Here is a 26,097-nt window from a genome sequence, read left to right on the forward strand (position 1 = left end):
TACAGATGGTATTTGTCTGATGGGCATCTCACAGCAATGAGAAATTTCACACGGTTTGGCTGGGTCAGTAAGCCAACTTGCTTATCACTGCTCTGGTTGCACCTCCTGGAGCTGTATGGTAGCATTGCTGCCTAATAATAGGAAGCTTTATTTACAGTGCATTATATGGTATGAAAACTCATATCAAGCTTTTATTCCTGCAGGTTTAGCTCTGTGTATGGCAGCTATCTTGAAAAGCCATGAGTACAGATTTCAACACATGAAAAATGACTGCTTCTTAGTGTGCATCTCTATTCACTTCTTGAATTTTTGAACGTTAGTTAGCATCAAGATCAGACAAATTGCTTAAAAATGGCTAGAGTACTAAACCTTTAAAAGCATATCAAATTGTCTTGGTTTTATTTGATATTTGCATTTTAGGTCGGGAATATGGAGTTTGAATTGCTATTAGCGTGGACATCTAGCCTAAATCTATTTCCACGTTCTAGCCTAACCTTTCATGACTGGCCTAGCAATTCCTTTCAAGAGGGGTATAGTTTTGGTTGGCACTGTGTTAACCAGAGATTGGAGCAACACCAATGATCTCTTGTATTCCTTCCCTCCCTCCCACTAACCTGGCAACTTCTAAAATACCACATACGGTCGTTATACCGAGAGCTGGATGGTCCATTTATATTTCTATTATCTCCATCTGTTTGCAGGCTTTTTGCTGTGTGGCTGACTGTCTCCGTAAAGCTCAAACTGGAAGCCTGTGTAACTGGATCCTTTTGTGGAACGGAGCTATTAGGCCCTTCTGTAAAATAGGCTTGTGGGCTCCCTTCACAAAATGCTACCCTACTGCCCCTTCTGAAGAGTTATTAGATACATTTTATTGCAATCTTGGGAAAATAAGTATGATTGATAGTGGGGAAACGAAGGGGAACTACTCTTTCTAAAAATGAGTTGCTATTCCTCTGTATTGTCCTATTGTGGAATTCCTGGTGTCTATATACTCGCATCCCGGGACTGTTACAGAATAAGTACGATTCAGCTTATGGAAATCCCAGAAATGCTGAGTTCCCGTTTGGCATTAGTGCCAACTGAGTCATTTTGACTCTTGCCAAGGACCTGATCTTCCCAAGCCATCTGAAACTGCAGCTTCTCAGTAGAACTAGAGCAGTGGTTTTCAAGCCCTTTTTCGGTTTTGTGTGCTGAACAATTTTCTGGGGAAGTTTGTGGACGCTGCAAACTTGAACTTACTTGATGTTGTTTAGTTTCCTTTGTTATCCTTTGTAGATCTTGTAACCACAACAACAACAAAAAACCCAGAGGAGAGTGCTCAGCAGTACTGAAAATGAGAGGGTTTTAGTTCTGGCACGTCTAAGGGTCTTTGTATTGGTTCTGCATAGACGAGGCATGGTCACTGTGAGCCTTGATTTATAACATCTTGCTCGGTTACTGAATTTAGCTGTAGCCTTTGGCGAAGACTACAGCTAAATAATATCTCCACGTGTGCTTGTTAATCTAATGTAATGAATAAAAATACTGTTTTTTATTAATTTTTTCGATGGAAGGTTAAGATACTCCATTGTAACCCATTTAACTTCAAGTACCATTTTCAGTTCTTCGGGACAATCCCAGTCTAGCTCTAAATCTTCTGCCATGCTGATGCATGTCCTGAGAACCTGATTTTGTTTCTTTTAATGATGCTGAATTTCAGCAGTGTGAGATCACAGTGAGATTGTGAGATCGCTGAATTGTCTGCAGCCAACTCCAACTCCAGCAGAAAGTAGCAGTTTCAGGATCACTTCTCTCTTTTTTTTCCCCCCTTCTAACTACAGGAACCTTCCCGGTATCACACATTTGTTGGTGTACCTTACGCAACGACTTTGTGTAAAATCCACAGCAAGTTTCAAATTCCTCAGGAGTCCTGTAACGTTTCGCTCTCATTCCCTCCCGGCCCAGATGGTCTGTAGCAGATGCTCGCTGGAACTGTTCCGCAGCCAACAGTGCCGTATGAAAAACTAAACTATATTTAATACACACGGAGACACATGCACACACAAGTATATAGCTCTGTGTGTGTGTATATATGAGTGTATGCGTGCGTAGCCTTAACTGGCTTTGGAGTTGTGCATTGCAGATAAGTAGTGCAAGGTTCCCTCATTTATTTGTCTGGCTATATACCTTTCTTTTCCTAGAACCAGACAGACTCATTTGGTTCCAGGAAAGTGTTTTCCCTCCGCCAGGTGCTCTGTGCTTGAGCTAGCAGAAGGCGTAATGCCGGGGGCTGGGCTGGCTGGGTGATAAACAGGGTTTCACATGGCTGTGCGTTGCAGCTGGCTCGCAGAACGCATGGAAAAAACACGACGTCCCGCATTTAAATGAGAATTGTGTTTTGGTTGTTGCTGCTTCGGTCGGGAAAGGGGCCTGTTGCTTCATGGTGATCCTTTTTATGTGCCAAGGTGTTTTGGCTGATGGGCGAGCAGGGGTGCCTGCCCCCGCTCAAATCCAGCATGGGTTTGGGCTGAGCAGATAAGTGAGGGAGGTGGATTGGGAGGGATGCTGATGAGGGGAGCCCAGCCTGGTGGCCCTGCAGGCTGGGCAGGGGCGGCTACGTGCCAGGCCGTATTTCTTTCCTTACGGGAATTTTGACAGAACTTGGAAAAGAACACTATTTTCTGTCTTCTGAACTCCGGGATAATCACTACACAAGCACGGGCTGAGGGCTCAGCCTGTGGGGACGTGGAGCCAGCGCTTGCTGGATGCTGGGGTGGACATCTGAGAGAAGGCCGTGTGTCCATCCTTCCCGCACGGGCTGCACCTCTCGGTCCCTTTCCTGCCTGCTCATCAGGCGCTGAGTTGCCTCTGAATGGCTCGCGTAGCTTTTGGCTACAACTCGCACAGGTCTGCGTTTGCGTTGGCTGGGATAACGCCAGGGAGCGATTACATGTGCCGGTGCTTATGCAATGTCTGAAATTTCCCTCCGCCCGTCTCTATCCCCAGGACTCTGGCAAACTTTTCTGGCTGTCTCGGGAGAGTCATCTTCTGCACCGTGCGGTGCGCTCGCTCAATATAGCCAGTTAATTAAATCACAGCACTGCAAGGGAAAGTGCCTTTGTTTGTGCATTAGCATTTGAGGGATGTGGATTGGGAAGGGATGCGTGCGTGTGCGTGTGTGTGTGTGTGTGTGTGTGTGTGTGCTGGCTGGAGGCGTTGGCTAGAACGCAGTTCTGCTTTTAGTGCCAGAAACTCGCATTGCCTGGTGGAGCTAATCCTGTAATTAATCCTTGAAACAGGATGAAACTCCTTCTTTCCTTAAATGCTCCCTCTGCTTCCTCTTTGTCACTTGCTCGCTTTTTATTTATTTATTTTTTAATTTTTATAAAGAAAAACATTAAGGAAGCTTTATTAAGCATTTATTTATTAAAAGCCCAAAGTATCTTGTTCTCTGTGTGCTTGAATTGGGGATGCTTGTGTTTGTGCTCCTTCTCAGGTTGAAAGCAAGAACAAAATAACTTTCCTCGGATGAGATGATCTCTGCTACGGACAGCCTTCTGATGCTGCAAACTCAGCGTTTGGAAAGGAGGAGAGGCTGTTAAAGAGATGCCCAGACATGTGCAGCTTTGCTAACTAGGAAGTGTAAAGGAGACTTTGAAAAGAGCAATTGCTGAATGAGTTCCTTTGAAATCGCTCCCTCCACGTGGAAGCTTCCTTTTAATTCCCCCACGTGCCCTGGCATTGCCCTCACCCTGCTTGCTGGGAACTTCCCATTGCCACTGAAAACAGGCATCTATCATGCGTGGTGTGTTTGGGAATTCAGTGTGGGATCTGAACACGATCACATAGCAATTTGCTTGTGAGTCCTCGCAGGTTGTTGTGAGTGTTCACTTATGCTTTGGTACAACTGCAGCTGCCCCTAAGGAAAAAATCCGTATCAAAAGGGTAAGGAACAGTTTGTATGTGTGGGTGTTGCTGGCTGTTGTTGTTTTCGATCTCTTTGATTGAGAAACCCTGAAGTCCAGTGCAAGCCTGCTGAATTTTTCATCTGTGACCCTCTCCCAGCTCTTTTCGGGTTGCAGCTCGCAGGGCCGTGGCCAGCATCCTGCAGTGGCGGAGCTGCTCCCTTTCACAGCCCCTGCCTGCCTCTCCTTCCCTGGGGTGTCCGCAGCCCTCGCCAGACCAGCTCAGGTGTGGGGAGCAGCACTGAGTCACTCCTACAGCACGGCTCGGGAACCCAGCCTTAAAAATAAATGCAGGGAGAAGGCTTTCCATGGGCTGGTGCCGCAGGATGTGTTTGCCACTCGCCTTTGCGAGTTGAAGTGCTGAGTTTATCGAGCGCTTTGTTTGGAGCTTGCTCCCGAGTGGGTGGGTTGTGTGTAGTGCAACAACCTTTGGTCTTAAACCTTGGTTCTTGAACTGTGTTCCCTGGCTGCCTTCCTGATAAGGATAGTGAGTTATCTGGAGTGTAGGAATGCAAAGCAGCATCAGCAGGTTTCCCAGCTCTGAGTTTGTATAGGTTTCTCCAGAACGTGCTGCTGCTCTAATAAACAGCCTTGTTTTGTTGCAAGAAGGCCAAAGGAAGTGATTATGATTAATTAGTTTAGTTTTATGTAAATCATGGATTGTAAAACTTCCCCAGATTGTTTCCTGTTTGAATTCCTGCATATCTTTGTGGGGAAACCTACAGTCTTGGATTAAGAATGGCTTGGGTCAAAGAATTTGTGCTGTTCCATTGTGGTTATCCTCTCCCACCTATTTTTTTTTTTTTATAAATATATATATATATTTTGCCCCTTTATAACTACTATGAATGGATCTGGCTTCAGCTTATAAAGTCAATGGTGACTGATCATCCTTCCTTTTTTTTTTTTTTTTTTGATATTCTGTCCCTTTATAACCACTATGAATGGATCTGGCTTTAACATATAAACTTATCTGCAAGCTGGTAGGGCCATCCTCTAAGGCTTTCTCTCGGTTTCCGTAGTTAAAGTTCATGTTCTGGATTCATTTCCTCTTTGACAAGCTAAATATATTGGTTTCTTCTTTCATTATTTGTTTTTGTTTTGAGGCAGGATTTCCAGCTCTGCAGTGATTCTGATGATCCTCTGGAATTCCCTGGCTGATCAACATCTTTTTTTTTTTTTTTTTTTTGGAATCTGGCAGTACAGGATTTGAGCATGGCCGTGGCCAGTAGCAGCATCATCCACAATGAGCATGGAGAAAATAAATTCCTCCTTCATATGCCTCTGACCTCAGAAGTCTCTTAAGCCCATGTGGGTTGTGTGCTGGACGCAGACATGTGCAGCACGTTGTGTGACTGGTATAAGGGTGTAGCTGGGGATCAAGCCTTATGGGGGACTTCTTTTAAATATGAAGCGTCATTTAATATAAGAAAGAAAGAAAAAAAGGCAAGAGGTTTGCATGTCAGGTGGTACCGTTACCTCACTCCAGCTCTTTGGCTGTGGGGGCCGGGTGCTGGCACCCATGTCGGGATGGCTGTGAACATCCCAGTGCTGGTCCCGGGACTGCATGAGGCAGAGATGCTCCAGCTCTGGCTGAGGGCATGAGCTGGGCTGAAGGGAGGGGAGGGCTCTCCCATGTGCAGGAATTCCTCCCCAGGCCCCAAAGCTTGCGGTACCTGCCCAGCGGGTGCTCCTTTGGCCACTTTTCTCCCACGATCCCAAGTCCTCTTCGAGATCTCCACTTCTGATTGTCCACTCGTCCATCAGGCGAGCGTGACTGGGGGCCTTTCTTTTGTAGCAGTAAGATTTTTACCTTTGGCTTTATTTAAAACATGATGCTTGTTTATGGCCACTTACCAAGTAATGTGTTTTGTTTTTGTGACCTGACCTTCTCATTACTCACTGCTCCTGCTGGAGCTGTGTTATCTGCAAAGTTCAGTGGTTGTGACTTCTCCTCTCAGGTCACTGATAAAATAGTAGAGTCTGGGGCCAAGAACTGATCCCTGTGGGAACCCACTGAAAACATATGGTGCAATCTACTGGTTTATGTTTCACATCGAAAGATTTCTTATTTATTTATCCCACTGAATGTGTCATCTTGACTTCATATCACTGTGGCTTCATTTTCTATAGAACCATGTGAGTTGCCTTGCCAGAGAAAAGATGTATTAAGCTTGTAAGATTATTACAAAAAGAAATAACATTTGAAAAGCTGGATTATAAATGGTTGTGGAATTATAAGCAAAAATCAGACTTCTCTCCCATTTGTTCTTGGACTCTAACTACTCTCTTCCTTCTCCATTTCTTCCCTTAGTCAGGGATGAACAGCAGGTAGGTTAATTTGCTGTTACTTCATCTGCCTTGTTTACACTTAAATATTTTTGTATTTTTCCCAGCCCATCAGTATTGTCTCTTACTGAAAATAGTTTCAAGAGCTCCTTAGCAGCTCTGCTCAGACTTTTCAGATGGAGGCTTTCTAGGCCTGCTAATTAAAATGGTCAGCTTTGAGTAGCTGTTGTTTTTATCTTCTCTTTCGTTGTTGTTGGGCTGAAAATCAGTTCGTTACCATCCTGTGGGATGGCTGTATCATCTGTTATTTCTCATATAAAGAGCAGTAATTCAGAACCGCCCCCTCCCAGGAGTGTTCAATTAAACATTTTGGTCCTCACCCCTTCCCCCACATAGCTTCAGCCAAGCAATTGCCTGATATATAATTAACATTCTTCTAGGGCCTAACAAGCTCAGAAGTGGTCTTGTTTCCCTCTGAATTGTATTTTCTGTTAACTCTTTCTTGTTTTCTACGTTCTGATGTATGTTAACTCTCCTTAATTTTCTCCTTTCTTCCAGTAGCCTAAATATGTAAGAGTTTTGTGGGTGCTCTGATTTCCGTGGTAGGCAGGGTTGTTTGCCTCGTATGGCTTTCTCTTTACCTGCCACAGTGAGTTGGTGGGGTTTTTTGTTGTTGTTATTTGTTTATTTAGGCATATGCTGAAGTGTTCATAAATGATTTGCAGTCCACACACAATCAGAGAAAAGCCCAGTTTGGAAAGGACCTCAAAGATCATCTGTTTCCACCTTGATGCCTTCTTGTTTAAAGGCCTTCTCCTGGGTTCTCTTGATCCTCTGTTGTATGGGGGCAGCTTGAAGAGCTTGACCAGCTCTTCAGGACTGCAGAGCATGGGCTGGAGGAAATGAGTATATTTTGTGTGTTTTTTTGCAGGAGAAGGGTAGGGAGATCTCAGTGGAGTTGAGCTTGGGCTGCACTGACGGTGGTGTTCCTGCAGCAGCATGCCTGCTTCCCCCCGACCTGGGGATGCAGGAGCCCACTGCCATCCCCTAACATGTCTGAGCTCCTTCTTGAACTCATTTCAGGTGTGGAAGAAAAAAAAAAAAAAAAGAGTTAAGTCCATAACAGTGGCAAGAACGACCATTTTACAGTGGGGGTTTCTAAATGTCAAGGTGCAGAATTCAGTGACGCTCGGCAAAATTACATAACTGGGGATGGAGGAAGTCCTTGCATAACCTTAGAATGCTGTGTATCTTTTGTAGATTTATTTTATTCCTTTTGAAGCATGGTGACTTCCCCCTTCCACATCTTATTGCTTTCCCTGTGCATCTCTGCTTTTCTGGCTCTGTTGCCCCTGTGCCTCTGTTCTGTTCCTCCCCTGGAGCCTTTGCCTGTAGCTCGGAGCATCATTCCCAATTGCCAGGAACTCCTGTATGTCCTGAGAAGTGATGCTGCTTGGGAGCAAAGGTCTGGAAATGGAAGTTTGATGTCCAGACCTTTGTGAGATGCAGGGTTCTGCAGGGAACTGCAGGAACAGCAGCAATTCTGCTGTGGATGCCCCATCCCTGGAGGTGTTCAAGATCAGGTTAGATCAGCCCCTGAACAACCTGATCTAGTGGTTGGCATCCCTGCCTATGGCAGGAGGCTTGGAACTAGATGATCTCTGAGGTCCCTTCCAACCCAAGCCATTCTATGATTTATGATGCTCTAAATGGGGGAGGGCTGTTGGAAGGTGCTGAAATGCCTGTTCATAGCCAAATTAAGGCAATGCAGGTTTGAAAGTCTCCCCTCTATCATGAAGTCTTGTGAAGACAGAGACAGTGCACATATTACTCAATAAGCTGTTCCACTAGTCCCTGTATCTCAGGAAAGCATAGAGAACGAAGCTTACAGACTTTGTTTTGGTTTTTGTTTTGTTTCGTTTTTTAAGACCATGTGTTAGGATACAGATGTTTCCATCTACTGCTATATTAAGGCCTGAACCTTGATTCAGAACCATTCCTTTTCTTTTCCTTCTTTTTATTATATAAATAAAGATGACTGAAGTAATGTTTTCTGGCTCTGTGACAAAGGAATTGTTGTAGGAAATTGGAATACTGGCTCTGAAGTATGGGGTGCCTTAAAATAATGTGTCTAGACAAATGCTGTGCATACTTCTCCATGTATATTTATTTTATCTCGTTCACATCCTGTCTCCTTGTTTCCTTTCTCTCTACAGCTTTCAGTACAGTTTCAAAACAAACTGGTTTGCCTCCGACACAAGTAATAGCAAGTGACCCCCACTGCTCTTGCGCTGATGTAATGCAAAAGGCATCTTCTTCCTAGAGGGAGGGTGCCCGAGTGCTGGTGTTGATGAAGGTACTGGTCTACGAAGCGGGGTGCCAGCACTATTTCTGTGAATTTCTTTGTGGATTTCTGCAGAATTATGGATGTACTAGTGCAATGGGTGTCTTGAAGCCTCCAGCTCGTGGTGAGGAGGGCCACTGGAGGCAGCTTGAAACGCAAGGCGTACTTTTGTGGGGTGGGTTTGGGCAGTGCTGGCTGCTTCAGTGCAGCTCTAGTGTCATGGCTTCAGGTACAAGATAGGGACAGTCTTCCCAGGTGTCTTCACTAGTCCTATTGCTCTGCTTTCTTAGCTTCACAGGGCAGTAGCTGTGTGGGCATGAAGCATAGCGCGTAGTTGCAAGCTGGAAGAGTTCTGACGGTTTTGGAATGTCTGGGTTTGATTATACCCACTGTTGGATGCATACAGAGCCACAGTGCAAGGTTGTGGGAAGGATGAGAGGTATATCAGATGAAAACTGAGGATGTTTGTGCTGGAAGCAAGGTGTAGGACTTGCTTACAGGTAAGGGGTTCTTTAATGTGATGGCTTGTTCCACTGTCTGGCTCGATCATATGCTGGAACGGGATTTGACATCAAACTGTCCTAGTGCACAGTGCTTAATGTGTAACGGTCTGCGATAGCAACACAGAACACAAAGTCCTGCCAGTGTTGTTTCTCTTTCTGCCTGATAGTAGATATCTGTCTGATAGAGGGGGCAGCAGTTTCTGCTGGGCAGGGTCTAAGCCCCGTGGCAGCTGAGGTCATTGTTAGCCGAAGGCTGCTGATCCTTGAGCTCTGATTCAGGCAGGGCAGTTCATCTCCCAGGTAAGGTAATGTGACCTATGGATTTCTTCACATTTGTTTTGCAGAACCACTGTTTATATATATATTTATTTTTTCTCCTTACCCTGTGATCAAGCACCTGGTTTTTGTTTTTGTTTTGAGCTCAAGGAAGGGTTATATGTGTGTGGTATTCTTTTTGCTTTTAAAATATTAAATGCCTCTGCAACATTAACCACTATGTCAGCATGCATTAGGCAGCACTTTATAAAAGCTATCATGTTCTCCATAATCAACTTACGGAGTCCACATTTGCACACTTGGAGAGAGAGCCTGACTCTTCAAAAATCAAGAGCATTTAAATAAACATTTAGGAGCTTAACTTTGTGTCCTTTCTTTTCCAGCCTCAGCTTCCATACTTCTACTCTTAAAACAAGCACACCCAAAAGACACCCCTCCCGCCAACTAAAAATGCATTTGTAAAACAAAACCTAATAACTCTTCAGTGAAATAAAATGCCCACCCTATCCTTAAGCTGCCCAATACCAATAGTAAAGCCTTACTTATTTTATAATAACCAGAAAGCCTTAATTAAAGACCTGAATTATGACTGTGGTCATAATGTAGGTCTGCAGCCGTTGCTAGGAAAAAAGAAGGAACGATAACCTCTGCAAGCTGGAAGTCTGCCATTTAAACTTTGCAGCCCTTAAAGAAGTAAAGTTCTTGGAGATTAGAATAGCGATGTTTGTTTTAAATGCTAAGTGTCCTGTCAGTCATGAGTGGCAAGCGAGAGCGTGCAGCGAGCTCCAGCAATGGAGCAGAAGTTGTTGTTTCCTACCTACACTGTTCAGACTAATTTAAGATCCTCCTTTGAAAGATACTGGTTTGGTCCTTGGGGAGGAGGCTGTTGGGAACACTTCAAACACGAAACAGGCTGAGCTGGGGAGCATCTGTGCTCTGCAGGAGCCCTCTGCACTAAGGGGAAGCTAGACGAGGCGTTTCGGTGTTGCCCTGCTCTGCCAGCACCCGGTGCAGCATGCCCGCTGGGGCGGTTGTTCCTGGGAGGCTGTGCCCCTGGCCTGAGGCTGGCAGCTTCAGGTGTTGCTTGATGTATGGGGATGGTGATGAGACTTTGTGGGGTGAGCAGATGAGTGAACTGCCTGCAGGGCAGGTTACAGCATCTCTGCTTTAAGTAACTGACCGGCGTGGTGCTAGTCAGTGATGGGGACAGGGTTTTGTCCCGGTGTAGTCCCTGTGACTTCTGATTTCTTCCCTTGGTTATTCTTTTCTTCTTCCTGCTACGTGTGTAAGTCATCTTTAAGATGGGTGCAAAGCTAGTGGTTCTGTTTGAAATGCAGTGATTACCACGCTGGCTGTGGCCTTTACAAACGGCTTATTTGTGCCCTTCAACAAGCTGTGCTGATACACGAGGACTGAGACAAGTTTTCCTTGCTTTCCTCCTCTCCCACCTCCCTGGTGAGGGAAGGTGATAAATGAAACCAAGTGCAGTGTGCCCAAATGTTGTGAAATAGTGCTCTAATGTTAAGGCCGTTCTGTGTGTATTTAAGAAGAAACCAAAGTAACTGTTTTCTTTCAAAAGTGGCAATAAGTTAAACCAGCTGTGCAATGACAAAACGTGTTATCCCCGCTGCCTAGCTCTTGGGCAGCTAACAAGACCATAAATGCCCACTGGTGAGTTGTAAAATTTGTATACAGAGATTTCAGCTTGCCTGAAGGCTTTCTTTCACTGCTTGTTTTTGGCTAAACACTGGGTGGCTGCCCAGGAGACACTAGTTAGATGCAAAACTTGCAGCAAATGTAAGTTCCTTCCAAATAGCCAGTAGGTGCACCAACCCTCATAGCAAATGTTTTTGACTGGCATTAAATGCATGGAGCATAGCTGGGGCAAAAACGAAATAAAACAAACAAAACCAACTGCATCTGTTCGTTTCTTCACTAGATGAGTTTTAAAAAAGACATAACTGGTCAGTTTAAGTGCCTTGCCTGGATGCCAGAAACCACCAGAGACACCAATGACTAAGGTTTGGAAGCTCAACTACCCTCTCTGTCTAGGGTGAGTCACGTCAGCTGGAGGTGGCAGGGGGAGGCTTGCTGCTACTCTTGGCATTTTGGAAGCTCGTCAAAGGCAGACCTGTCATCCAGGCTTGTCTCGGAGCCTCTAAAATCACTCTTGGTAAATAATTGTGGCCATGCTGCTCACGGATGGAGTGAAGGGCGTGAGGAAAAGTGAGGGAGAGCTTCAGTTTTCTGTAGTTCTGCAGCTCAAGCTGGCAGCCCAAGAGCTGATTTGTGAGACAAATGAAGTGCATAGCAGTGAGCCTGATGTCAGAGGAGAAAAATAAACAAACAAGCAAACAAACAAACAACCCCCAAACCAAAAATCCCTTAAAAAATGAAAAAAAATCGGTAGTAGAAACAAACAAATGAATATGTCTGACCTGAGCGCATAATCCAGATGCTTGCAACACAAAATTGATAATGTTTTTTGAGGTCTCGCCCAGGGACCCAAATGGGGAGCCTTCTTGAAGGGCTTCCAGCTCACTGAGTCACCGCACTGGTGTGCTGCCCCCCGTGACTCACTCCTCTCTGACTTTAGCTCCTATGGGGAGGGGAAATAGAAAAACACGCACCCAGCCTATTAAAAAGTTAGACTAGGTCCAAGAATTGTGTAGTGGGGGGAGGGCAGGGGAATGTGAGAAGGATTTTCCTATTTTAAATGGCTCCCAAGAGGCCCGTGCTAGGAATGAGCAATAGCATCCTTTCTGCTGTCTGCGGACACTGGGCTTAAGAGAGACTAAACTTGAGGGTTGCATCTCACCCTCGCCTTGACTGTGCAGGGGCTCCTCCTTTTTCTTTCAACTCCTCTTTACTCCTGATTATTACAGAGTTTAATTTTATTTTTAATTCCCTCTTCAAATCCAAAATTCTTTGGAGGAGGACAGGTTAAAGAAAGTGAAAGAATATTTTTGAACGAGGAACGGCAAAGGAATAAATATGCTTCTTGAAAAATCCCCCATTAGTTAAAAATAAATACGCTGCTGCTTTGCCGATTGTGGGTTGGAAATACTTGAGTGTTTGCAATGGAAGTGTGTGCATGCATGTGTGCATAATGGGGTGGATTATAAGATTTGCTCAGCATGAACTTCAGCATTTCCAGCTGCGTAACCTGAGCAAGTTGGGAAGATGTGCAGATTTAATTACCATGTAAATCCATTAGCTCTGAATTTCCTGGCATTTGTTTTGCTGATGACACAACCTGAATGTTATTCACTTAGTGGGTTTTTTTTAATCCATCCTTTTTTTTTTTGTGATTAAAATGAGTAATTGCTGGTGTGAGACTCCAAATGATCCTATCTGCTGTTATGGTAGATCTCTTTGCTGTTTTCAAATACCAATTTCATGTTACTCTTCACATCCTCCTGCAAATGAGGCAATTTCAGTGTAGTCAATGACTATATAGTAAAGAATTTTATAGTAGAGTAAAATAATTAAGCAACTGTTCCTCTGGGTCTTGGTTTTGATTTTTTTTACACTGTACAAGATATACACCTAGAAATCTGAGGTTCCTTCTATTTGTCCTTGGCAGGTACATAAGCCAATCTCTGCTGTTTTATCAGCATGTTTTAGGCGTGACTAGTGGGGACTGTTTACAGTCCTCAGTCTCCCTGTTCTCTGCAGTGGCTGTGTGTAAGACGTTTTTCCTGCCATCAGAAAGCTCTTCCAGCTATTCTGGTCCTTAATCAGGCCGAAAGGGAGGGTCTTTGTGTCTCATTTAAGAGTGAGCAGTTAGATGTGCCTACAATTGCATGCCCATTAATACCATGGTCTATCTAAGAGGTCTTCTGGGAAACTGAGATTTCAGCCAGTTCAGGTACAGTCGGATGACTTTTTTTTTTTTTTTTTTCTTCAAATATGCACTGCCAAACATAGTTGGTTTCTCTTTTCCTCTATTCTTCTCCTTCCCCAAATTAACACATACCTAAGGTAAGCACCCTGGTACATCAAATTGTATAGTGTGCAGCCATCTGCTCTTCCACTCTTCTCCCTGTGGGGGTGCTGGTGAGGATTGGCCTTGGTTCTCTTTCAGCCCCCATCTTTGGAATCAGTCTTCTGGAAAAATACTGTGTTGCTGCCAGGTCGTCCTTCATTTTTCATCCTTGTAAGAGCAGTGCAGCAGGAGCTTGGATCTGTGCCTTGTAACAGTGATGTATCAACGCATCTTATGCCAGTAGATGAGCTTTTCTGTTCCCTGAAGGGTATGTGTGAGTGAATTGTGGAGGTGAGGCTATAGGGGGCTCCATTGGTAGCTCTTCTCAAAGCTGACAAAGATGAATACTACGTGATTCAAGCCGTGGCTGAGTTTGGAGAAGAATGTGTGTTGGCCAGCTTCCCTGCTGCAAACATAAAGAATTGCCAGAAGAGGAAGAAGCTGAGGAATGCGATGTACCTGAAAATCTGCGGAGTTCGTGTTTGAATCTATGTGAAAATGAACTGATGCCCAAGTGCCGATGAGTGCTCGGAACAGTTGTCTTGGTTGTTTGGAAGCTGGCTCACACCTCTATTGCTGGTGAACTTGAAACAGGAAAGCCAACTGCACCACCAGCAACATGCCTGGGAAGAAAACACCGGTGTTGAGGGAGCTTTTTAGTAAGTGCCTTTGAGTTGAGGTATGCAGAAAGTCATGGACTTCTCTGCTGCATCATCATCATTGGGATATGCAGTCCTCCATGAGCAATGTCTCTAGGCATGGTTCTTCATTAGCTGGAAAAGGCAGGTCTCTGCTCCAGGCCCTTAGGTAGATGCCGCACTTTCAAACCTAGGCAGAACTGTGTGCGGTGCCTTCGACAGCTCCTGCCGTACAACCAAGTCTAGAGCTGAGCTCATTGAGACAGAATAGCATGTATGTGCCATCTTTAACAACTGGCACCTTGCCTGGACGCCCCAGGGCTTGAAGCCTTGTGTTAACAGCTGTGACTCTTAGTCAGACCTCCTCAGCTACCATATAAGCAGCTGCCAGATGCTTGTGAAATGTGTGTTTGGCTCCTTGAAAAGGAGATGGTATCTCCATGTAGCCACTCTTCTTGGTGTTTGATGCTATTAACTGGAAACGGTGCTACCTTTTGTGATGCTCTTTTATCTCCTACGCACCTTTGATTATACAAACCATGAAAGAGCTGCGGAGGAGATGATTCCCTCTTCTCCCAATTAACTTAGGGGGAGAGAGGAAACTGTGGGTGGGGACAAATTCATGCCTGGGGTGCACACACATCTACATCCCTACAGATGGGGACTGGTTTGCCTCCCCTATCTCCATATCTTCTCTGTGAGCACTGCCTTGTACATGATGCCCACTCTGCTTATTCCTTTGGTACAGAGGTAAGGATGCAGTCCCTGCCCTACTCCCTGCTCCCATTATTGCAGCTCAGACCTTACAAGTGGTTAATATTGGGTAGTTTTTTACCCACAGGCCAATGGTGGGCTTCACTTTTATCCCAAGTGCCTGGTGGACAGAAGTGATGCTCCCACACAGGGGGTTCCTGTTGTGGGGGGTGACGTGGATCCCTCCAGGAGCAGCAGGCCTGCTGCCCTGACTTGGGGAGCCAGGAGGGAGCAGCAAACTCCCAGGAGGGGAATATCTTAAATTTGTGGTTGGTTCTCGCCCCAGCACATTGCATGTAGGCCAGCTTGCCCTGGGATTGATTCTTGAAGAGCATGGCCTGCTTGTAGGATTCATCTGGAGCGCGGGGCACGGCCTACTTGTAACACTTGGTTGGCAAGCAGGGTCCTGGTGCCTGTGGTGGGCCGGGGTGCTGCTGTTGCAGCTCCCATCTGGGATATCTCTGCTGGAAAACCTTGGGTGTACTCTTGTGGGAAGCACGTAGGTCTCCTGTTTGACACAGTACATTTTCCAGGCTCAGAAAAGCATGTCACTTGATTAATAATTTAAATGTAGTTATGGAATGCCGTTTGGGGTTCTCGGCTTCATTCCTTTTTTAGTGAGTTCTTCGAAAGCCATTTTCCTGGGCACAACTGTTTCATTCTTTGTCCTGATAACGTGACACCTTGAGATAACCAGCGCTAGCGCTGCCCTGGTCTGCCTTCAGGCTATCTGCTGGAGAAGTCAGCCCTCCCATGAAACTACCAAAACCTGAGTCTGTTTTACCTCAGAGATGCTCATTTGAGCAGACAAGCAAGAAAAAAAATTGTCCTTAGGCAGAGCTGGAGAAAAGGGGCTTTGTCTGGCAGGAACAGTCCGACGCTGTGAGAGCTGCAGCCTGCGGCTCACTTGGCCTGCAGCCAAATAGGACTTTCTAAGAGCTATCCAAAATCCACCGCGTGCCCGGATGCAAGAGCTCTCTCCTGTTTGCTTACCGCGGGGCCGATGTCTGTAGGTGTTTTGTGTTCCCCAAAAACACCTGGCTCATAGGCGGGAGCCAACATCCAAGCAGATTGGTGGTGAAACTCTGTGGAGCTGCAGCTTTCTCCCTGCAAACTCTGGTGTTTTGTTTGTCTTTGCAGTGCTCTGGGAGAAGGGGAAGCGGAAGATAAGGTTACGGCTGTCCTAAATCCATGACTTTTTACAGAGGTTAAAATCCCAGCTGAACACATCACTTTGCTCTGCGGGGAGGAGAGTTTAATAATTCAAGTGGACTCCTTGTACCAATGTAGCTGTAATTAGTGCTGTCACCGGCAGTGGTGTGTGAGGATAGCAGGAAGTTGGCAACAGAGCTGTCTGCAGAGGCTTTTGTTTGTTTGTTTGTTTTCTGAAAAGCACTTTTTTCATGTGAGTGTTCTTTTCTCTTTTTTTTTTTAAAGGTAAACTTTGTTGGGGAAAGATGCCAAGTTGAAAGCTGCAGACAAAGGATTTCTTTCTTCTTCAACCAAATGTATATTCAGTTTTTGACAGTGTAAAATTCTCTGTTTCCTCCCGAAATTGCCCTTTCCTCTTCCTGAGCGGAGGGGTGGTTGCTGCACTATCAGAATGGAGGGCTGTTCGGTGGCTTTTCCGCTCTGGAAGTGGCTGCTGATGACTGCAGTGTGTGTGGAAATAGAGGGCAGAGCGAGGAGAGGAGGAGGGCTGGTGATGGGAGGACGTGCCTTGAAAAGGTAGAGGAGAGCAGTTTAGGGTTAGGTGGAAACTGTGAGGAGTTGGCTGCCTAACTACTAAAAGCTTCATCTGTAGCTGCTGCTTACATGCCTTTTCTTTTTTAATTCTATAAGCAAACGGGGCTGCTTTCAATGAGACTATTGTTTTTCTTAAAAAAAAAAAAAAAGCAAGATAGCTTCATGTGTTCACTGTAGTAGAGACGTGTATATACAAAATATTCCTGTGATTCAAGCAGTGTTGTTTTTTCTAATGACTGAGAAGTCCAGGTCCCCCAAAACTGTATCTCTTCACTGAATCCAGTCTGGCCTGTGATCCTTGTTGGAGGCTTCTTTGTTGACCAGTGTTCAAAGTTACATCACAGACCATTAAAAATTAGATTAAAACATGATAACAAAACTAAGGAACCATTTTAAAAATGGACAGACCATTTATTTGCTGTCAGACACTTCTGTTGTACGTGCACGTTCTTTTCTTCCTCACAGCTTGCTGCTTGTCAGCTTTGCAGCTGAAAAGGAGAAAGCACACATGTTGAGGAACACGTTGAACTCCCTTCCCTACCCCAAGGTCCTCTTTCTGTCTGGTTTTGGGAAGTTAAAACGTTTGTTTCCTCTGTTGCTTTTCCTGAAATGGTTTTAGGAAAATTCCCCATGTAGAAGGAAAAAAAATCTAAACTAACTTTAAGCAAGTGGAAGAAGTAAAATGGTACAAATTTCTTCCATATTGAAGCAGTAGTATGTAGAAGGCTAACAGAAATCTTTGTGTGAATTTACCAAAAATAGCTGAGTAGCCTGTGGTCGCCTTGTCTTTCAGCTGGGTCTGTTTTAATTTAGAACAACTGAATTGTGTCAGACTAAGTCAGCGTTTAGGTATGATATTTTCCAGGGTGACATCCTCAGGTTAGATGCTGCCGCTGGTAATGTAGCTGTGTCTTGAAACCAGTGTACAAATGCTGTAGCAGCCCGTTTTCAGCTTATGTTAGTCATCAGTCAGAGTAATGTATGCAGGAATTAGATAGAGGGAAATGTTCTAGCCAGTTTTAGGACAATATGCAAGCAAATATAATTGACACTTACTACTAGCCTGATGGAAAAGAAGCGCGTAGACTATGGGGAAAAAGTTCTTTCTAAGCAAGGCACTGCTTTTTGTAGGTTCATCCTTGCCTTTTATCATGGTAGGGAAGCATTACTGTCCCTTGTTCACACTTTGATAGCTGCCTGCCCTGCTTTACTCAGTGTCCTTATTGGTATGTGAGGTTATTCAGCTAATCCTGAGCATCCTTTCTCTTTCTGCTTTGCTTAGTAGGGAATAGTAGTTTATACATTTAGCCTTTCAGATATTGGGAAGCAGTCCTGGCTGTGAAGAGTGAGTCCTTGGGTACTGAAATTAAAATAAAAATGGCTTTCTAATGTGGTGATGACCTTCTTGATGAGTCGTCTGAGAATTTTAGTAGAGCTGTCATTCACAGCAAGCTATACAAGACTATGAATCCATTTTGCCATTTGTACAGGCTTTATTTTAGCTAGCTTGTTGTTTGTACATAGTGACTGTGTTTCTCTGTTTGTTGCCTTATGTTTAGTAAATATTTTCTTTTCCTCAGTGTCTGTCAGAATTGACTGAAGCCTTTCTAATTTTGAAAGAAGTTCCAGTTAGTATTGGTGAGCATCTTGGAAGAGGCGCTTGTGTCCCTTCAAATGTATCATGGGCTCTGTAAGAGACGCCTGAGCTCTGTGTTTTCCAGCATCAGGCTTTGACGCCACAAATGCTGCTGGAGCTGTGCAATGTGCATGCAAGAGGTGTAAGCACGCCACTTCCCTCATGGATTCATACAATATTGACTAGTTTAATTCTTAATTTAGCCTACAGGAAGTCAGATCTTGAATTTCAGTGTTTGTTTCTGCAGGAGAGAGCAAGATGAAGAGCCAAGATCAATACTGCCTGCAAAAACAGAGCAAATCAAACAGACTTAGGACTGTGCCCCAGTTGACAAAGACTCCTATATAAAATGGTAGATAATGCCTGATTGTTTGGAAAAGCTCGTTATAATTCATTGTACAAACATTTTTGTAATAAAATAGAATTCTTTGTGTGAATAAGATGAGCAGGAATGGTTTCTTGCAGTGCAGTTTCTTAGTCTGTCCAAGATGTCTTCTGACATTTGAAATGAAAACAGAAGGAGCTGCAGAGTTTTTGGATGTTGATGGGAACTGCACTGGGGTCTCAAGGAAGAAGATCACGATCAGGAGATTTGGTTTGTGCTCATTTTGAATAAGAAACAAGCACAAAGTTATTCGTAGTGCACAGAGGCATATCATGCATTGTCAGTGTAATGCACCCAGTGTAATAAATAAAGTGATAATTAGTACTGGCTGGCAGGAGCTCCAGCTGTGGGGCCTAGAAGCTGGATGAGTGCTCTTGTCCTAGCTGGAATGCTACTTCTGAAATAGATATATAAATTAGCCAGGAAATCTACTGCATAGCAAATGCATTGCTTGCTTGTCTGGAGACTTGTGTGGACCCGTTTCGCTAGAGCACATCGCCTGTTCTGGGCAGTTAGAATTGTCGTTTGCAGTGGCAGAGGGTCTGTGCCTGGGTACGTTTCCTTTTTCTTCTCTGTGAACATTAACCCAGTATGTTCTATTCTACACACGAAGTATTCTGACAATAAATCCTGCAGGAGCTTTCATGCTGTCTGGGTGACGTGTGGTATCACATTGGTGGTGGCATACTGAGTACCTTTGGGGCAAAAAAGGAGGTTGCTTCAGGGCATGGCTACTGTGCTTCTATTTTCTGCTTTTGTTGTGAGTTAATCACAGACCTTTCTGTTTCAATGTATGCCTGTGAGAGGACAGCTGTCCTAGCTGTAGTTTTTCAACTCGAAGTAGCGATTGTAGCAGGAGGTCTTTAAGCAGGGCTGGTAGTTCCTGCTGCTGGCTGGCACAGATGCCTGGTGCAGATACTAGGATTGTTCTGATCAATGCTCTCATGTTGTTGACAAGACAGGCAAGGAGATAGACTTTTCTCCCCCTTTTATCTCCACAGCACTTCACAGAGTTCCTGGATGAGTTCTCACCAGATGTCCTAGGCCAGCTCTTGAACGATCCCTTCTTGTCTGAGAAGAATGAAGTGATGGAGGTGGAGCTGTCTCCAGCATCCCCAGCGCCCCTCATCCAGGCAGAGCACAGCTATTCCCTGTGTGGGGACTCCCGGCCCCAGTCTCCCCTCACCCACATCTCGACTGATGACAACTTCAACGAAGGTAGTACTGATGTGTGCAAAATTCATGTCGTTCCCCTGAGTCCTTGTTTGCTTGTCGTGCTGGTGGAGTAATGAAATGTTCCTGGTGGGGTGGTGATGCACCACGGGTGCATGTGGACTTTCTGCGCTAATTGAAATACCTACAATGAAGTCACAGAGGGGATTTCTTTGATTTAAGTCTGTAGGCATTGTGGGTAAAGAAACTTGTCCACAAACAAGGAAGTTGTGCTCAGCAGAAATTACTAACTTGTCACTGTTAACATTTTGAGTTAAAACTGAAGTGTTCATCCAAAAGAAATGGGAGAAGTTCCAAAAATACTCTAGTTTCCATGTATCCAAATCTGTGGTTCTTGAAGATAAATGGAGACCGATAAACCAAATGAGTGAAGTCTGGATACTGTAGAACGTGACATGTAAGGAAAGGATGAGAAGGCTTTTCAGTCTTCAGGAGAAAATGCAGAGGGGAGATCTTACTGCTGTCTACAGCTCCATGATGCAAGGATGCAGAGAAGACAGAGCTGGGCTCCTCTCAGAGATGCACAGTGATAGCACAAGAGTAACGATAGAAGTTGCAAGAAGGGAAATTCCAGCTGGATGCTAAGAAAACCTTTTTCACCGTGAGTGGGTCAAGTGCTTGAACAGGTGTCAGAGTCTGTCTCCATCTGTGGAGGTATCCAAGGCTGAGCCAAAATAGGACCTGCGTAATCTCATCTGAGCTGGCTGTGCTTTGAGCAAAGGGTTGGGAAAGCTGATCTCCACAGGTCTCTTCCAACCTACATCACTTCAGGTTTAATAAAAAACAACCCCCTCCCCTTTAAACTAAAGTTATTTTTAGTAGTATGTGGAGCTTTCTGGTATCCCCAAATGAAAACTCGCTCATTTTATTTGTTTTTTTTTTTAAATATGTTTGCAGGAATGCAACTTCAGGTGCTCCAGTATTTAAAGCTGTCTTGCTGAAGTCCTGTTTCTTTGGTTTTGTTTGTTTTTTGTTTTTATACTTTTAAGAAAAGAAGAAAATGAAGGCAAAGAATTAAAAGCATCAAGAAGCCATTGGTGATTTTGTGAAGACAGTGACTGCAGCGTTATAAATGTTGTGGGAAATGGTGATGCACAGGATATGATGAACGCCGCTGGCATTTTTTAGCAGTCATGTTTAATTCAGCTGTTATAAACATCTAAAGGGGAAAAAAAAAAGGAAATGCAGGAACGGTGGGAGGATGGGATTCAACCTGTTTGTTCTGGTATGAAGATACCTGCTGGCAGGGAGGGGAGTTCAAGTTAAAAGCTAGTGCTGGTGGAGGAGCAAGGACATGAATAACTGGCATCTCTTAGGAGTACTCACCATGGGAGAATTTCACTCCTAATAATCTGTTTATGTGTTCAACATTAGCTTTACAGTGAAATGCAGTAGAGTACTAAGCTACATCGCAATAAAAGGCAGAGAGAGATTAGTGCTTATGTCTAAGCATTAACAGGCTAAGCTGTTTATGAAGATCCACCAGGTCATGAGTTTTCAAAGGCTGACAGTCTTGTAGTCCAAAACACTCTCTTTAAACAAGGTGGGACCTGCTGCAGATTTCACAAGTTTGGCTGCGTTTCACTGAGGACAACAAATAAAACCTGTGAGAAGGCTTTTCAAGGTGAGACCAGAGATGGTCTGGAAACATCATCTACATAAAGCCTTCCCTTTTTGTATTTCCAAACTGTTTTATGTGAATATCTTTAAATTAATACATACAGGAGATGAAACTTTTATTGTGGCAGGAGAACAAGCACAAGAAACTTCAGAAAGCAAGCTTCCCCAGAAGTTAACAGAGAGAAGCTCCAAACTAGGCTAAGAGTGAGGGGAGTTTCCTTTGGGGAAAAATCCTGAAGAAATTCATACTGCTGAGACTACTGGGTAATTAATAGAGCTCTAGTCAAATGATATTTTTAAAAGCCAAGAAACATTAACAAGTGGGTTTAAAAATAGAAAATGAATGGAAAGTATTTCATCTTCTGCTCATTCTGCAGTGTTTCATAAGAGAGGAGGAGGAGGAGGAGGAGGAGTTGTTCTTGGTGTTTGTGATTTTATTTAATCTTCACCCTGGAATGACTCTTTTGAACCTTTCAATATATATTGACTTCAAAATGTTGAAGCTCAGAGAAATACTTGAGGAAATCACAGTATTACAGTTAACATGGATGTCTGAAATATATATCCAAATTGCATCATGCTGATAATTTTTCAGTCCTTGAGTCCATGAGGGAGAGAGAGGGGTAGTTTGCAGGTGGCAGCACTGCAGGATTTGGTGCTGAAGATTGAAAGCATCTTCGTGGTTAGACAGCGGAGCCACACAATGCTCTTGGCAACACTGGTGAACTCCGGTTCCCTTGGCAGAGGGGCAAATACAAAAAATGTGCAAAAAATCCAGCGTCTCCAAATAACTACCCCACTGGGCGGATTGCTCTTACTGTTGTGTTTCCATGATCATTTCCATGGATCCAGCCCTGCAGGACCGAGGGTAGAAACAGGCTAATGAGGAGGCTCGCATGAGATTCTTGCATGCGTGTGTGCGTGCATGGGTACTCGCCTGCGGTGAGAGTGGTGCAAAAAAGAAGAGAGAAAGAAGCGGATCTTGGATGCTGTTTCAGAGCTTCACATGTAGTTCCAGAAGACTAAGGGTCTGGGGTTTTATACAAAGCATATGGTAAACAGGCTTTGTCCTCATTTTGCAGTAGAGTCAATAACGTGACATTTCCTCTTTATAATTCTCTTTTTAAGACCGTTTGTAATTCTCGTAGCAATGGGCGCTGGTGGCGTGATCCCCAGGGTGTGTAGCACTGCTGACCCCTCTGTCAGTGGGAGTTTATGGGCATGCAAAGAGGGGGAATGTGCAAGGGGAGGGGAAAAGAAGGGATTTCTAGGGCCAGACCCCTTAGCCTGTATGACTAGGTAATACGTACTTGGCAAAGGCGCCTGTTTTGGTCCCTACTGGAGTTGTCATGCCAGCAGCATTCTGTCAATGTAACCTGGAGCTGCTAGCTCCTTTCCACAAAGGTAAAGTCTCAAGTGCAATGTGCCTCGGTATATTTAGATGCCAGCTGGCTTCCAGCATGTCTCTTCTTTTAACTCAGTGCATTTTAATTGCATGAGACTAATCTGCTGCTCAGCCCTTGGGTGCCATCTGAGAGGTGGAGGTGGCTGCTGAGCCCCGTGCTGGCCCAGCCTTTGGGTGGGACAGGAGGGAGGAGGATGCCCCCACAGAGGGCAGTGGGGGGCCAGGAGGGTGCTTTTTTGACGTGGGCCTGGTGGCCTTGCATGCCTATCTGCCTTTAAAAATAGCCTTCAGGCCTGAAGTTTGTTCCCTTGGCAATGGGTGCATAGCAGATGGTGGTTGTGGGTGCGCGTCCTGCAACCTGGCCAAGGCTGGGGGCTCCCGCGGGAGCAGCACCGTGGGGCAGCTGGAGCAGGGTCCTGTTGGGCAGTCTTAGCAAAAGAGTCAAAAAAAAACACACACAAAAAACAACAACAAGAAAACAGTGCTGGAAGTATAAAGCCTGGCAAGTGTATCAGCCTGGGTGCAGCTCTTCTGAGAAGTCCCATTGACTCCAAGGTGAACATGCTTAATAACTGTTCATAAGATCAAGGTCCAGGCGCCAGTTTTTCCCAGTTAGTCATTCTGTCCTGTTTGTATTCAGATTTTTTCCCTGGCTTTATGCAGAAGAGCTTTTTCAAACACTCACAGGTCATTGCTAATGTGCACCCTCTGAAAGCACCAGTCCCAAAATCTCCGGCTTATGAATGCACTCGCAGGTGTAACTATTTTAAAGCAGATGTGTGCAAGACATCTGGTATGTTGTTGCCTTTTTTTTTTTTCCCAGAATCTATTCTTATATTCATTTTTGCATAAACTTTTAAGACTAAAGATACTTGAGAGAAAGGTTTATAGGTCTGGGCTGCTTGTTTGCAGCTGGCTGACCATACACTTCTGTTTGCTGGAGCTGGTGAGCAAGGATCATGGCTTGGGAGGGATCCCGGGGAGGACAAGAAAGGAGGCTGCATCCCAGGTACTGACAGCACCGCTGGTGCTGCTGCCCCTCTCACAGCAGGTGTCTGCTTTCTGGTTGTGAGCCCCGGGTTTTAAGACATAACTGCAGAGTAGCTGTGAGGATGCGTGGTGTGTTGTTATGAAGTGAAAAGTGCTTCATGGAAGGACATGAGGAAGCTGGGAAGGGAGGCTGAGAACAAGTCTGGTGGGTAAGGAGACTTCTTGGACCCATTGGGGTCTTTCAGGGCACAGGTTTGCTTCCAACAGGTGTAAATGGTTAGGGAAAAAAAGCTTTCTGTTACAGTTGGTGCATGTCTTTCTCCAGTTGTCTTTGCAGCGGTTGGAAAAGAAGGCTGTGGTCAGCCAGCCAGCAGCAAGGTGAGCCAGGAGTTTAAGCAGTGATTGTGATTAGCCTCCTATATGGCTTGGGGTCCAGTCTTGCTCTCTCACCATTCGTTGTCTGCTGTAGGGACAAACTCCTTGGGACAGCAGCTGCCCCTTCTTTTGGACTTGTTAGGTCAGTAGGTGAAAACCTACAGGGCAGGGGCTGCAGCATCTGTGTGGGGCTTTTAATCCTCTGGGATAAGCTACAGTGATCAGGCAGTGGCTAGCAATGGGTGCATTTGGGTTTTTTGTTTGTTTTTCACTTGGTGAGCCTTGCAGAGGTGAGAGAGTGAACAGCTGACTAGTCCTTTGCTTGTTTTTTTCTCCTCAGATTGGGGCCAGGTGGCTGGGTGCCTTCCTTTCCTAGTCCCCTGCAGGCTCTGCTTCTGAGGCTTGTCTTGGTCCCCACCTGCCCTCCTGTTCATGCTTTCCTTCTCAGGAATGCTTTGAAGTTGCACTTGGATTTGAAGCAGCTTGCCATAGCTAAAGGTTTGACAGTGATTTCTGCAGAAATGGCATGTTTCTGTTCTATGTTTGCCTGTACCAAAGCTGGGGCTGGCCCCAGAATATAACCTGTATTGTGTTTTTAATTTTTATTGCTGAGGTTATGTTTTCCTGCAATGTGCTTTTAAAGCCAAAATTCCCTTGTAAGCTTCAACTCAATCTCCCTACATGGTTTGGAGAAGAAAAAGAAACACCCACAAAATCACTGTACATGGCTCCCACTTCTCCAGTGCAAATAGCCTGGCAATGACAAATCCAGCCCTCATCCCAGACAGCGCTTTGTACAGGGAAATGCTTCCTTACGTGTAGAGTCTGCAATGCAGTAATCTGTCGTGCGCCACCTTTTTGCATAGGAGGTACCCGTGGGCTCTAGGCTCAGAGTGGTCTTCATACATTTTATGTGAATATATGTACTTAATAGATATGTGTGTATATATAGTATATGTGTAACTGATATTTCATGTATTTATTATATGTATAATAGGTTATATGTATATAGTCTACATCTATATGCATTGTCCTACTTCGGTCTATTTTTCTCCCAATACCAAATCCATGGGATGTGAACAATGGAAGTGGAATCTCTTCTATGCTGGATTTGTCCAGTTCCCTTTTCTTTAAAGAATTTAATTCGTGATTGGAAAAGATGCTGTGAAAGACATACTGATAATTTTTTTTGCAAGTACATGCCAGTGCAACTTGTTTTTCACTTGGTTTTTCACTTTTTTTCCTGTGTGGATTTTTTGTTTTTGTTTGTTTGCTTGTGGGGAGGAAGCTGTTTGGTGATGATGTCTTGTATTTGAGTGATTTTTATGTGGAAGGCTAGCAGTCATTATGCTTTATCAGCATCTGCAGTTCGAAAGGATGAAAAGACTTTTGACCTTTTCTATGTCTGAGGTCCAAAATCTCAATAGGTCACTCTGAATCAAGCCTGAAACTTCCACTTCTGCATCAGTGTGTCTGAAAATTGTTAGTTTTGATTTAGAGGTAGGCATTCTGGTGATCACTTATGCTTACTGTTATAACTGACAACCGTATTTGCAGTCAGACCCTCTTTAGCTTCCAGTTCCGCATGTGAGATCTCTTTATGGCCTTTTCCCTGCTGGAGTAGAGAACCATCTGTGCTCAGAAACCTCTTTCCCCAGGTGTTTTTAGGCTGTGATTACGTTCCCTCTTGATTTCTGCTTGGATACAGTTTAAATGAACTGCACTTTGGTGCTGCCCCGTATGGTGTATCTTCTGGACAGGGAGCTATTCTTGCATTTCCTTTCTAAACAAAGGAACACTTGCAGTTCCTTTTCAAAACTCTGTATAAAGTGACTGTGGGAGCTGATTTCCCTGGAATAGTTTCCCAAATGATGAATATTAGGGGAATACTCCTCCCACTTCCAGTCCTGCTGTTTCTGAACCAGTGATCTCATTCTCTTTTAGCTGTACTGTTGCACTGGGAGTTCATGCT

General features: G+C 44.6%; 1 protein-coding gene across 2 annotated transcripts in view; it reads left to right on the forward strand.

The window, feature by feature from the left end:
* Nucleotides 1-26,097, forward strand: part of CREB3L2 (cAMP responsive element binding protein 3 like 2) — a 79,453-nt gene that overhangs the window by 20,603 nt on the left and 32,753 nt on the right. For both annotated transcript variants that reach the window (XM_080582557.1, XM_080582558.1), the window contains exon 2: nucleotides 19,504-19,720. In XM_080582557.1, the coding sequence (XP_080438683.1) occupies nucleotides 19,504-19,720 (217 nt within the window). The remainder of the gene's footprint in view (nucleotides 1-19,503; nucleotides 19,721-26,097) is intronic.

The sequence above is a fragment of the Anser brachyrhynchus genome, assembly GCF_964034855.1.
Source record: "Anser brachyrhynchus genome assembly, chromosome: 1".
Classification (NCBI taxonomy): domain Eukaryota; kingdom Metazoa; phylum Chordata; class Aves; order Anseriformes; family Anatidae; genus Anser; species Anser brachyrhynchus.